A 14,612-nucleotide genomic window follows, 5' to 3' on the forward strand; every position below is an offset into this window, starting at 1 on the left:
TCATCTCTCCTGTTCAATTTGTTCATGAACTGCTGACTAGTTTTTTTTGGGAGGAATTTAGGATAAGTGTTGAGGTGGGGGAAAAATCGATTCAGCGCAAAACCGCGGTACTAATCCGTGCCAATTTCAATATCTCAGCATTTGAAGCACACTGAACAGATGCTGCAATGAGGTTTGAAGTCATTTCTATTTCTCTGAATGTGAATTGTTTGAATTTTTACTCAAGATAGAACAACCATGCTTTTGTAGGACATGGGACTTCATCTAAATGCATTTTGTTGAACATTTTTCTTTGAATTATTGTAGTTTTCACATTTTAGATAAGAGCGGATGGAGCCTTAAAAAGTCATAATATTAAGCGGCAATATTTCTCATTTTGTGATGCACGAAAAGTCGCAGAATATGGACTGAAATGGCACTAAAATATCGTATCAGTGTGTGTATGTGTGTGTGTGTGTGTGTGTGGGGGGGTCTTTCACATCCCCCTGCTTCCAAGGAACAGTTATATCTACCTGATCGGATGGACCTTCCTTCCCACAGCTCACCCAGTTCAGCTCTCCATCATCTTTTCCTGCTCAGGTTCCAACTGTTTACGCAGTGGGAAACAGATCACCCTACATTTAAAGTAATGTGGCTAAAAGTTGTGGGTAATAGGTCCTCAGACAGGGTGGTTGTAATGGTTCTTGCTGTTTGTTTAGGTCAGATTTACTTGTTGTATACAGAACAGTTTTCCATAATGCAGAGCTCCTCAAAACTGTTGATGGGAACTCTAATCTCTGAGTATTTACTTTGGGCGGGGAGGAGCTGCTTCTACACCAAACATGGCTAACGGGTTGATGAAAGGTAGGCTCATTTGCTGGTGACCTTTCTGCAGTAGTTAGCTGTCCCTGGCTGTTTGTAGCAGTGTATGTTTGGACAATAAATCTCCACCAGACCCCGACACAGCCTGGGAGAGACAGGAAGTATACAGTTTCAGGGTTACCATGGCAACAGCCCTTTAGCACATGGAAGGGGGTTGGGGGGCGGGGAGGGAGGGTCAGCGTTGCACTGAAAAGTCCTCAAGGTTCCCTCTTTATCTTGTCATATGCCTTTTAACCCCATTCAAAATAAACAAATTTAACAATTCAAATTCTCCACATTCTTCAATTTAAAATTTTCAGCCAGTGAAGTGGAAGTTGGCTTTTATAAAGTCAGATTGTAAAGTCGGATTTTTGTGTGACACGTCTCTCTCTCTCTCTCTCTCTCTCTCTCTAGCCGCATTCCTGTCCAGTCTCGGCCAGTATGAGATTGCCATCCCAGTACGTGTGGGACCTCAGGGGCAGACCTGGGAGATGGAGGATGCTCCACATCACCACCCTCAACATAACCCCCACCATCGAAGGCGACGCAGCACAGAGGACCAGCCACCAGACAACGTAATGCTTAATACTCTCCAAAGGCACTTACCTTAAATTAAAGTGATTTGGTCATACAGTGAATTCTTTAGCAACTCTCTGTGTGTGTGTGTGTGTGTGTGTGTGTGTGTGTGTGTGTGTGTGTGTGTGTATACGCATGCATGTCTCACTCTCACCCTCTTTCCTCCCAGTCCCTCATTCTCTTCCCTTCTCTCACAGGTTTGCATTGGACTTGCATTATTCGCTTCAATATCATCTCCTTCCCTTCCTTTTATTATAGTTTTGCTCTTGACCTCTCTATCAACGTTAAAGGCCCCGTTTAGACTGCAGACAAATCTGATTTGTTTCTCAAATCTGATCGTTAGGACTGACTGTCCAGACTTTTATTTGCAAGTGATCAGATCAGATTTGAGTGTTCAGACTGCAGCCACATCGTTGACATCTGCATTGGTTGCTGTGGTAACGATGTAGGCTTGGGTACATTGTACGTGTATTGTATGACGTAGTATGCTGGCGACTTCTGTGCAGACAGACAATAACAAAACACCATGGACATACAGTGCTGCTTGAAAGTATGTGAACCCCTTGAGCAGTTTAGATGTTTCTGTTGTTTTACCATGATTTTCTTATTTTATCATCACTAGTTTTTATATATGAAATGTCAGATATATGTTTATCAATTGCATCTACTTGTTTAGTGGGACTTGTTTAAGTAGCCCAAAAACTACATGAAACATGGAATTAGGGTACACTACCGTTCAAAAGTTTGGGATCACCCAAACAATTTTGTGTTTTCCATGAAAAGTCACACTTATTCACCACCATATGTTGTGAAATGAATAGAAAATAGAGTCAAGACATTGACAAGGTTAGAAATAATGATTTGTATTTTAAATAAGATTTTTTTTACATCAAACTTTGCTTTCGTCAAAGAATCCTCCATTTGCAGCAATTACAGCATTGCAGACCTTTGGCATTCTAGCTGTTAATTTGTTGAGGTAATCTGGAGAAATTGCACCCCACGCTTCCAGAAGCAGCTCCCACAAGTTGGATTGGTTGGATGGGCACTTCTTTGAGCAGATTGAGTTTCTGGAGCATCACATTTGTGGGGTCAATTAAACGCTCAAAATGGCCAGAAAAAGAGAACTTTCATCTGAAACTCGACAGTCTATTCTTGTTCTTAGAAATGAAGGCTATTCCATGCGAGAAATTGCTAAGAAATTGAAGATTTCCTACACCGGTGTGTACTACTCCCTTCAGAGGACAGCACAAACAGGCTCTAACCAGAGTAGAAAAAGAAGTGGGAGGCCGCGTTGCACAACTGAGCAAGAAGATAAGTACATTAGAGTCTCTAGTTTGAGAAACAGACGCCTCACAGGTCCCCAACTGGCATCTTCATTAAATAGTACCCGCAAAACACCAGTGTCAACATCTACAGTGAAGAGGCGGCTGCGGGATTCTGGGCTTCAGGGCAGAGTGGCAAAGAAAAAGCCATATCTGAGACTGACCAATAAAAGAAAAAGATTAAGATGGGCAAAAGAACACAGACATTGGACAGAGGAAGACTGGAAAAAAGTGTTGTGGACGGATGAATCCAAGTTTGAGGTGTTTGGATCACAAAGGAGAACGTTTGTGAGACGCAGAACAAATGAAAAGATGCTGGAAGAATGCCTGACGCCATCTGTTAAGCATGGTGGAGGTAATGTGATGGTCTGGGGTTGCTTTGGTGCTGGTAAGGTGGGAGATTTGTACAGGGTAAAAGGGATTCTGAATAAGGAAGGCTATCACTCCATTTTGCAACGCCATGCCATACCCAGTGGACAGCGCTTGATTGGAGCCAATTTCATCCTACAACAGGACAATGACCCTAAACACACCTCCAAATTGTGCAAGAACTATTTAGAGCAGAAGCAGGCAGCTGGTATTTTATCGGTAATGGAGTGGCCAGCGCAGTCACCAGATCTGAACCCCATTGAGCTGTTGTGGGAGCAGCTTGACCGTATGGTACGCAAGAAGTGCCCATCCAACCAATCCAACTTGTGGGAGCTGCTTCTGGAAGCGTGGGGTGCAATTTCTCCAGATTACCTCAACAAATTAACAGCTAGAATGCCAAAGGTCTGCAATGCTGTAATTGCTGCAAATGGAGGATTCTTTGACGAAAGCAAAGTTTGATGTAAAAAAAAATCTTATTTCAAATACAAATCATTATTTCTAACCTTGTCAATGTCTTGACTCTATTTTCTATTCATTTCACAACATATGGTGGTGAATAAGTGTGACTTTTCATGGAAAACACAAAATTGTTTGGGTGATCCCAAACTTTTGAACGGTAGTGTATGTGCAAAAGTAAGTGAACCCCCAGCTGCATTGGTTAAGTCAAGCAGGTAACAGACTTAGGTGAAACACATTTGGGTGCTTAATTAATCATTTAAGCAGACCAATGAAATGAGACATCCTTGGGAAAGGGTTTGGCCTGCACTAATTAAAAGAGAGAGGAAACCAACCAAACCACTGTGGTCCCATACAAATCAACAATGCCGAGAGCAAAGGTAATATCCGAGGACATGAAGAAGAGGGTAGTGACAGCCCATCAGTCTGGGGAGGGCTATAAGACCATCTCCAAAAGATTCCAGCTCCATCCATCCACTGTAAGACATATAATTTACAAATGAACGGCCTTCAACATGACAGCAACTCTGCCTAGAAGTGGACGCCCATCAAAAATATCACCCAGAAGCACCAGAAAAATAATACATCAGGTAAAGGCCAACCCACACATCACCTCTAGAGAGTTGCAGACCTCTCTGATAGCATCTGGGACAAATGTGCATGCGTCTACAATCAGACGAAAATTGAATAGCCATGACATTCATGGGAGGGTTGCTAGAAGGAAGCCTCTGCTCTCAAAAAAGAACAAAACTGCCCGTTTCAACTTTGCCAGAGAGCACTTGGACAAACCAGAGGCCTTCTGGAAGTCCAGTCTCTGGACAGACGAGTCCAAAATAGAATTATTTGGTCACAATCAAAACCAACATGTTTGGAGAAAAGCCAACACTGCATATGAAGAAAAGAACCTCCTCCCAACAGTGAAGCATGGTGGTGGAAATGTGAAGGTCTGGGGCTGCTTTTCTGCTTCTGGACCTGGACGACTCCATATTATCCAAGGAACCATGAATTCTCCGGCATATCAACAAATTCTTGACCAGAATCTCCTGCCATCAGCCAGGGAGTTGAAGCTGGGACGAAAATGGATTTTGCAACAAGACAATGACCCAAAGCATTCCAGTAAAACCACAAAGGAATGGCTTCAGAGAAAGAGGATTCGTACTCTGGATTGGCCCAGTCAAAGTCCGGACCTTAATCCAATTGAAATGTTGTGGCAAGACCTGAAGAAGTTGGCACATACCAGATGTCCCTCCAACCTCTCTCAACTGGCTGAGTTCTGCAAGGAGGAGTGGGCAAAAATCCCCATAAGCAGATGCGAGTGACTGGTTAGTGGTTACAGAAGACGTTTGGTTGAAGTAATGGCTGCAAAAGGAGGAGCCACAAGCTACTAGTACAAGGGTTCACATACTTTTGCACATGTTAAATTTTCAGTTTTTGTGAAATAAACCACCTTTGTTGAATTAAATAATGAAAATATATCGCTTTTTGTGTGTGTGTCCATTATTTGGAAGGTGTGCTTTACAAATTTGGATTTGGATGTATGTTTAATAAGCTTATTTTAGTGTTTTTTACAAAAACAGTGACCCTGTCTGGAGGGTTCACAAACTTTCAAGCAGCACTGTATGTCATCTCACCCTTCAGGCACTGTCAAGTCGTGGTGCAGAAGTCCTCCGTCGCACCAGACAATATCAGCGACGGAGGAGGCTGGTATATACCACAATGTTCCGTGCGGCAGTCACGGCAGCCTTCGCTAGGTAGCGTGAGGTGTGGTGCAACCCGAAAAGTGTTGACTGGTGGGAGAATGGACTGTCGCACCCCCCCCCAAAGAGCTCCCCCCAAAGAGCATCCCCACAAAGAGCCCCCAAAGAGCCCAAAGAGGACATTTAGCTTCGTCTGCCCAGGGACTATTGTTCTCCATTTTTTTAGGTTGTCTTCCTTCTCGTTGCATGTGTGTTTGAACTTCCGCGCTCAGAATCTGAAGTTAACGTGTTGTGTTTTGTTGCATTGCGAGTGACATAATGGACAGTTTGAAATCTGATCTGAGTGGCTAGAGCGTCCATACTGAGGCACATCTTTAGAAATCTGATTTGAATCAGATATGAAACCACCTCCGAATGCGGCTCAAATCTGATTTGCAAAGATCAGATTCCAGTGTGTTTTTTGCTGTTCAGACTACATAAAAGAAATCAGATTCCAATCTGGATTTGCCAAAAATCGGATTTGGGCTGCCAGTCTAAACGGGGTATAAGTGATTTTTGAATGTATTCGATTTGTTGTCTTTATTTGGTGTTAGTCATGAGCACATAGCATAACACTCTCACTTTATGTCTTTCAGGTCTTCTACCAACTGTCCACACCACATACCAACTTCCTGCTTAACCTGACGCTGCAGGGGGGCCTTCTGTCCAGGCAGTTTAGGGTGGAGTACTGGAGAAAAGGCCGATTAGCTTGGAGCCACCCCTATTCCCCCAACTGCCACTATGTAGGACACCTCCAAGACCAGCCGCACTCCAGCAAAGTGGCCCTCAGCAACTGTAATGGCTTGGTAAGCCCCTAACCTTGTTACACTTAATAGTTCAATGACAACAAACCAATCCATTTAAATGAACAGCGATGAAAATGGTTGGGGGTTGTGGGGCCAGACTTGTTTGTTTCCACCACCTCAAGCTGTGTTGCAAAAAACTGACCAACAGTGTCTGCCTGTCAGATCGTGTAAATTCACAAAATGACTAGACCTGGAGTAAACCCACTCTTCTCCAGCTAAACCTTAATCGTGACCCTAACTCATTAGTATATTACTATTACACCAATGTGTTCCTCCTTCTTCTATAGTGGAAGAAAACGCGTATCGGTCCTCTATACGGCAGAAAAAGACAGATATGCATGTTACAGAAAAGTTGTTCAAAAGTATTGGCTTAATTTTTAGGGTTTTGCATGTAGTTGTGGAAACATTGGTTAAGATAAATTGTTAACAGTAGGCTAACAAGTAAAAAGTATTAACGAAAGGCTGCGGGGGTGTATCACCCTTCTTTTGAGAGAAGCTGCTAATGATCCCAACAGACATCCAGCAATGGAGCTAAGCTAGGATAAATTCCTCGTTCAACGTACCTTCAATCTACACGCACAGACATGAAAACAGTATCATCAGCAAAGACTCAAAATCATCCTAATCCCAAGCAACATGCAAATTTAGACATTGCTTTATCAATCACCAAGCTCTAAAAAATATCAGTCAGTGCCATTCTTATATCTGAGATCCACAATCCTCCATCACGGTCTGCTGCTTTACTCCCAGGAAAATAGTCACGTTCATGTTACCTACCTTTCCAGTATTCAGTAATCTTTTGGGAATAACTGAAATTGAAGAGCGTATTTTAATTTCATTACCACTGCAACAGCCCTGAAAGTGGAATTAATAGTTAATACTAAACGTATGTAACATTTCTCATGGTTTTTTTTCCATTTTTTTATATATATATTTGAAATCCGACACAACCAATATTTTGCCCCAGCGTCCTTCAGAGTGAGGTTACTGCCAGATTGTCGAGAGAGTGGGCCAGGCCACCTGTTCAGTCTTGAGTAAATTATGTGCACAAATAAGGCTTTACCAGGCTCATTCCCATTACCACCTACTTCCTGTATGGGTCACAACTCATAATGTCAACTCAGCACGCCATAATAGAAGACTAGTATCGGTTCGCTGTCTTCAGCTCATATTATAAAGTTGGTTTATAAAATGAATAATGCTTTACGATCATGACACAGACTCAGGAGCTTAAAATAATTTCCTCCAATTCACAGAATCCCGAATCCTGTTTCTTCTTGGAAGAAATAATGTGTTCCACAATAACAGCTGTAAATACAGTCGAGGATTAGATGTGTTCATAAAGCGTTAATAAGCTGCACACGTAATTACTGGTGGTCAGACCAGCATGAGCACATTCAACAGGGAATTGGCTGTGTGTCCAGGGGAGCATCACTAACTTTATTATGGGATTAGGTGCACTTTGAAAGCTCACCACAGTGAGCTGAGGGGAAACACTCACCCTGACCCCAGAGACTGGGGCCAAGAGATCTAATCAGAAAAAAAAGCAAGTGTTTGAGTAACTCACTCTGCCCTTCTCTCCCTCTCTCGCGCTCTCTCTCTCACTGACTGTCTCTCTCTCTCTCTCTCTCTCTCTCTCTCTCTCTCTCTCTCTCTCTCTCTCTCTCTCTCTCTCTCTCTCTCTCTCTCTCTCTCTCTCACTCTCTCTCTCTCTCTCTCTCTCTCTCTCTCTCGTGTCTGTGTGTGTCTATGTCTATGAGTGTGAATGTATTGGGCGGTCCTGAACTCCCTCATAGAACAGGGAGAGTTAGCCCCCAAAGGACCTCAGTTGACACTGTGGTACTGTGTTTGTGGTTGGACTCTCTTGACTATAGAGCGATATGATGATCAGCTCATCAGATAAAGTATTTCTGCCTTGACATCTCCAGTCAGACAGATACCTTTCCAAATGTTCAGTCATCCTTACTGAGACTTGTTTCCTCCAAAACAAACTGGGCTGGCAGGTGTCAAAGATGAAATTAAACCAGCGCACAGGGACCAGAGTCTAAGATCTAATCTGAATTCTATTGCATCCCAGACTCAGAAGTTGTTATGAAGTTTCTTCTTCTGCACCTGTCAGTTCCTGACCCATCATCACCAGGGTTGTCCCTCAGAGGGCCTCTGGTTCACCTCTGGCTCACCTCTGCCCCCCTGCTTTGACTATTGCTACTGCTGTTGCACTCAATGTAAGATACAGCAGCCGGGAGGGTAAAATATGAAGATAAAGGTTCAGTATCACAAAGTCATTGAAGAACAAAGACAAGTAGTGTCATAGATGTGGAGTGCAACTGTTGCGTGACTTCGATGTGAATAGAACAATACGAGATTGTTGTTTCGAGTTTGTAATTGGAAGTAGGCCTAGTATTGAGACTGCACTTTACCAATTTAGAAGCTAACATTACCATTATTTATGTAGTAACTTGTTTGGACGCTTAACATTGACTTTGTAAAATAGATGCTTTTGCACCAGTTCAACAGGGTTTAAGTTAGCTCCTCTGAACCATTAACCCAGAAATGCAAGCTGCAAGCCGCATCAGAAACACTTGAAAACTTTTATCAAAAGATCGATTAGTTTGAGGAGGTTAAAGGTGATAGGGCATGTCTCACTTCCATCTCTGTCCATGGCATTGCTGTGAAATTATACCTCGAATGAAACCCTGTGGGTGCAGAAAAAAACCCCCCATATTTTGCCAAATTTTTTTCACTAATCTGGGTTTTAATGTTAATTAAAGCAACTTCTTTTATGTCAACTGTCACACAGATGAACGAGGGGCTTTTTTTTGTTTCTTTGTAGTATATTTTTTTGTTGTTGCTTAAAATGAAATGTGTTTTTAGCATTGTGTCACTGGGTTGCACAGTGTTTTTTAGGAGATTTGTATGCTGGCGGCAGTGATTCATCCTGTTCTATTCTGTTCTATTCTGCAGCAGGGGGTGATTGTGGCAGGGGGAGAGGAGTACCTCATTGAGCCCCTAGTTTCACGAGAGAACGAGACCAAGGTGGAGATGGGGGAGAGGGCAGTGGAGCGCCCCCATGTGGTTTACAAGAGGTCATCTCTCCGCCACCAGTACATGGACCAGTCCTGTGGAGTCATTGGTAGGGAGGGATATATTTTGGTATCTTTGAATTGGATAAACTGGTCTTCTTTCTCCTGCATTCACCAGTCGGGAGTAGCAACAGCAGTGTGTAAAGGTCCAAACTGGTTTGGATAACTACCACCAAGATTCCCTTGAGCATGACACTAAATCCCCATCTGCCCCTGCTGAACTCCTCATCAGTCACCAGTACAGTTTAGTGGTTGTCTTTGAAAAGAGCTGGTTTGAATGGTAATAATTCCCAGAATTAACAAAGGTTAAGAAAAACAAGGTTGCCTGGAAAAGCTGCCTCAGATTTATATTTTAGTCTATCGTCATTACACTGTCAAAGCAAATGCAAAAAGTGGTCACACTGAGTGAATTCATTTTCATTATTGCATGATTGACAGATGGCCAAAGGTCTGCTGTGAGTGTCTGTCCTAGGGCTGTGCGATATGACGATATATATCGTGTGATGATAGAAAAGCATCCATCATTTCACATTATGCTCTATCATTTATTTTGCTGTGTTGCAAATCCCACTCTTTATGGCAATATTTTTCATCATTTGGAGTTTGTCCAACTTTTGCACAGGTTACATTAATACATTAGTTTTATTGGCTTTTTACTCACAATGCTTTTATTGCACTAAACCTAACTAGTGTAGCTGTCAACTCTCCACCGCTGTTTCTCCTCCGCTCCGCTGAGCCTCGCCCGTGGTGAAACAGAGAGCAGAAGAAGAGGCTAGAATCTAACGCGACCATTAATGACAGCAAAACGCAGTAGAGACTGTTTATTTATGTTAGTCACCGAATTTATGTGCACTTGTTTCATTTCAGCTCAGTGTGAGAGTCTCTACTGCGTTTTGCTGTCATTTATGGTTGCACTACAGAAAATGTGCTATATCGTCATATGTATCGCTATCGGGATAGGAAATGGCGTATTTCGGGATATGAGACTTTGGTCATATCGCACAGACATACTCAGTACTATGTTTGAAGCAAGCCTGTGCCTGTATCTAATCCTCAGATGAGAAGCCAGGGAAGGGTGTGTCATGGTGGCAACGGACCCTGAAGACCCCTCCCCATCACGTAGGCCGAGGCCAGCTGCCTCTGAAGCGCTCTGTGAGCCGTGAGCGCTATGTGGAGACATTGGTGGTGGCCGACAAGATGATGGTGGGCTACCACGGTCGTCGAGACATTGAGCAGTACATCCTGGCTGTCATGAATATTGTAAGTTTCACAACAAAAAAGATGCCCGCCAGACAAAAGAACAACAGCGCTCTTTTCAGTTGGTATTGGAGTTTTAGTTGCCAATGATGAAAGAAGGGATAACAAAGGAGGAAACGTGCAACATACAACTTCTTTACTTGTAAGTTATGACGTTATACCCTCAGTTTCTTCCCAATGAGTCTGACCATTTGCCTCGCACAGCCAGCCCATGTGATTCATTTCGCTCTGTAACCAGAGTGAAATCTGAGCTCACGGAATTAACAAAAGCTGTGTACAGTGTCTGAGACTAACACAAGATCCTCCCTTAAACACATCCAGTAAAGCATGACAGAAGCAGGTTTGTGCTTTGCTTCTGAGTCAGACTAAGAGACTAGACATAGTGAAGGATGAAGATGGTGATGTATTACCTTATTTAGTATTTGAAATTTTTATAGCTTTTACAGGTTTCAATAGAGCTGTATGTAGTTGGGGGATAAACATCATCCACCAGCATGTTATAGTGGGTTAACCTGGTGTAACCTGCACGATAGGGGAATGGGCCTATGCTTGCGCAGGGACAGTTTACAGTCTAATGTCTAAGTTCAGTGGAGATTGGTGTAGGTTTTTTTCTAGACCAGATTCTAGTACTCACCCCAAAGACAACACACACACTCGTAGGTATAGTTTACAATAAAAAAACCAATTTATTTCAACAGTTCAAAGTAAAGTTATTTCAATAGCAATACTAAATTAGATGTGTTATACATATATATATATATATATATATATTACTCTATTATACTTTTTAAAAGTTCTTCCTAATATTCTATTTATTGTCTATATCTATCTATATTCTATTTTATACCCTTCTAATACATTACTTATGCAGCCATATTCTACACTAAAAATTTAAAGAAAATAATCCAAAATAAAGTATGAGTGCACTCAAAGAAAATAATAAAGAAAAGAAAAGAAAAGGGGGAATGATTCAGTCTTCCAATCTGTGCAAGGTGCAATGTCCAGATCCTACCACAATCACAGGGGCAAGTTAATGTTGAGGCGATGATGATGAATCCAAATCCAGGGCGATGATGGGGGCAATCCAAAGGGGGTATCCAAGGGTTCCAAAAGGGTGTAGCAAGGGGGGTTGTTCGGGGTACTAAAAAAACAGTCTGCACAACATTGTACAGATTCCTTATTAATTGCAATCTCTATCAAACAATTACAAACAAAATAAAAATACCCAAATCTAGAGTCAATTCTCAGAATTAAATCATTTCCTACATATAACTAATATGCGGCTGAATGACAACAGCCTATTGCTGTAAGAACAGTTAAAAACAATGTCATCGCAGCCAGGCTGCGGCACTATCAACGTGAATTCACGTCTAGCTGGCTGCTATGGGTTCCATGCATGCCATGTAGCCCGAGTTGGCTCGGTGGCTAGTGGCAACTGGAGCTTACAGTTTTTTTTAACAACAAGCATATTATTATATTAAAATATCTAACATTCCTACATCAAATAAACCCTATGGACCGGGTGTCCTGACTGGTTTTAAAGCTCTGAATCATATGGGAACTGCTAAGGATCATAGATATACGTTTTAGCTGGGTTAGCTTAGCTTAGCAACCAATGGAAAATTGTCAGTCTTTAGATTTCAAGATTTTAAACTCTTATCTCACCAGGATTCCAGCAGCGTACAAAACACAAGAGAAAAGAGTCTTCCTTCTTCCTTCAACGGGAGATCATCTGTCTTTGGATAAAATCAAGATATCCTACGTAAATGGCTATGATTACATGAAACACAGAAAGCTGTTTACTTTTTAGCTTTGGCTAGCGGCTCACCAAGGAAGCTTCGTGGGAGGGATCTTTTTTGTCGTAGTTCAAATGTCCTGTAGCTCAAATATCCATAGTTCAACTATCAATAATTCAAGTATCCATAGTCAAAGTTGTCCGTATTTCTAAATATCCGTATTTCTCTTCTCTATTGTTGACGGTTGTTTTTATGGTTTAAACTCTGTAGCTCGTGTGCCTCCTAGAGGCTACTCGTGGAACTTACATACCACGTCACAGGGTACATGTAATCATGTGGGTTACATTCTCCCCCTCTAAACCGCATCAGTCTCTGCATGCGTCTAAACACTGTATGGTCTTGCAGAGGGCACTCTAGAAGAATCAGGGACATTTCTGCCCAAACTTTCGAAAAATGAGGCCATGGCTAGGACTAAAGGCCTTCCTAGTTCACCATAACAGAGTCTCTCAGGGGGATGTCTTTCTCTGATAGATCTTCTGATCGGTTCGCTCTCAGACGGGTTTCCGTCAGACAGGTCAGCCTGGCCTGTCACACCAGTGGGCGGTGCACTCTCGGGTTCAAGTGGGTTGTTTTCAGGTGAACGTCCTTCAATAGGTCCAAATTGAGGTACAACAGTAGTAGATGATGCGGGGTCTCCCTCAGGTAAGTGTCTTCGAACAGGTTGAGAGAATTCATCTGTGACTACTTCTGTCTCACGCCCAATTGGTTTCTTTTCAAGTAACTGATTGTGAACAGACTCAGGGGTATGGGGTACTTCACTAAGGAGTGGACTATCAGATTGGGAGAACTCCGACGGACTTGGATTCAACCCGACTGGGTTCAACAGTTCCGTGGCACGTGCTAGAGGGGTGGCCTGTGTGGTTGTCCTAATGCTTTGGGGAAACCTTGTGGAGATCTGTGGATAGCAATCCTCATCCTCGTCACTGCTGGGCATATCTGGGTCAACAATATTGTCGTGCCTGGTCTGCTGCGAGACTGTTTCCCTGCGTCTCAGCCTCCTTGTTGGTAAGTTTGTGTCAGGTTCTGAGACTTTATCTGTAACAGGTAGAAAGCCGCAGGGCAGAAGAAGGTCTCTGTGAAGGGTACGGTGTGGACCTTCACCCTGTTCTTGCTTGACGACATACACTGGGCCATCTCCCATTCTCCCATTCTTCTCTCCCATCTTCTTAGAGCTTTCAGAAGCAAGTGCATAGCTGTCTTGGAGGTGCTGTCGAAGATGTTTAACATACTCCGAATGCGACTTGAATCCAATTTGGTCTGGTGTAAGGCCTAGAACCAGATCAATGGGTAGTCTTGGCTGCCTACCAAACAACAATTCATATGGAGAGTAGCCTGTGGTGTCATTTTTCGTGCAATTGTATGCATGGACTAGCGGTTTGACAAAGTCCCTCCAATGATATTTATCCTTGTCTTCTAGTGTCCCAAGCATGCAGAGAAGGGTCCTGTTAAATCTCTCGACAGGGTTTCCACGTGGATGGTATGGCGTGGTTCTGATCTTTTCGGTTCCAATCAGACAGCACAACTCCTTGATGGTGTGGGATTCAAAATCTCTCCCCTGGTCACTGAGAAGGCGACTTGGAAAACCATACTGTACAATGAAGTTTTCCCACAGTGTTTTGGCAACCGTATTCGCCTTTTGGTCTTTCGTGGGGATGGCAACGGCAAACTTGGTGAAGTGATCCGTGATGACGAGGATGTTTCTAGTGTCCTTACTATCAGGCTCAATACAGAGGTAATCCATACACACCAGTTCAAGGGGATAACTGGTCTGTATATTCTCCATATGAGCAGCATGCTGGGAATTGGCTTTCCGCCTCACGCATCTTTCACAAGTCCTACACTTCTGTTCAACAGACTGAAACATCTTTGGCCAGAAAAATCTGGAACGAACAAGATGAAGGACACGCTGAGCGCCAAGATGACCGACTTCATCATGAAGGCCTTGCAATGCTCTTTCTCTGTGGCTACTAGGCAGCACCAGCCGATAGATCTGATTCCCACGATCAAGACATTTCCTGAACAGTACTCCATCTATAAGCTCTAGTCTATTCCATTCTCTAAGGAGCAGCTTGACTTCTGACAGTTCAGAGGACATCTCTTGAAAAGTGGGTTTTCGGTTTCCTTGAATGAAACTGATCACACGTCTGATAGATGGATCCTGTCTTTGAGACTGATACCAGTCATTGTGAGTCATTCCAGGGAGGGTGCCTTGTCCAGAGGACACAAAGTCATCAGGGATGGCAGAAGCATCTAAAGCTAAGGATTCAGCAAGAATGGGGAGTTCTGGCTGCAAATAGTCAGCCAAAGTGGTCACAGAGTGGCGTTGACATAAAGCAGACATCATGTCACCAGAAACAGTTTTGCTTTCTCC

General features: G+C 43.0%; 1 protein-coding gene across 1 annotated transcript in view; it reads left to right on the forward strand.

The window, feature by feature from the left end:
- adamts10 (ADAM metallopeptidase with thrombospondin type 1 motif, 10) overlaps positions 1 to 14,612 on the forward strand; it is a 115,997-nt gene that overhangs the window by 25,227 nt on the left and 76,158 nt on the right. Inside the window, 4 exon segments of the mRNA XM_056276784.1 lie at positions 1,255 to 1,415; positions 5,896 to 6,105; positions 9,070 to 9,238; positions 10,246 to 10,448. Of these exon segments, the coding sequence (XP_056132759.1) occupies positions 1,255 to 1,415; positions 5,896 to 6,105; positions 9,070 to 9,238; positions 10,246 to 10,448 (743 nt within the window).

The sequence above is a fragment of the Lampris incognitus genome, chromosome 3 (genome assembly GCF_029633865.1).
Source record: "Lampris incognitus isolate fLamInc1 chromosome 3, fLamInc1.hap2, whole genome shotgun sequence".
Taxonomy (NCBI): Eukaryota; Metazoa; Chordata; class Actinopteri; order Lampriformes; family Lampridae; genus Lampris; species Lampris incognitus.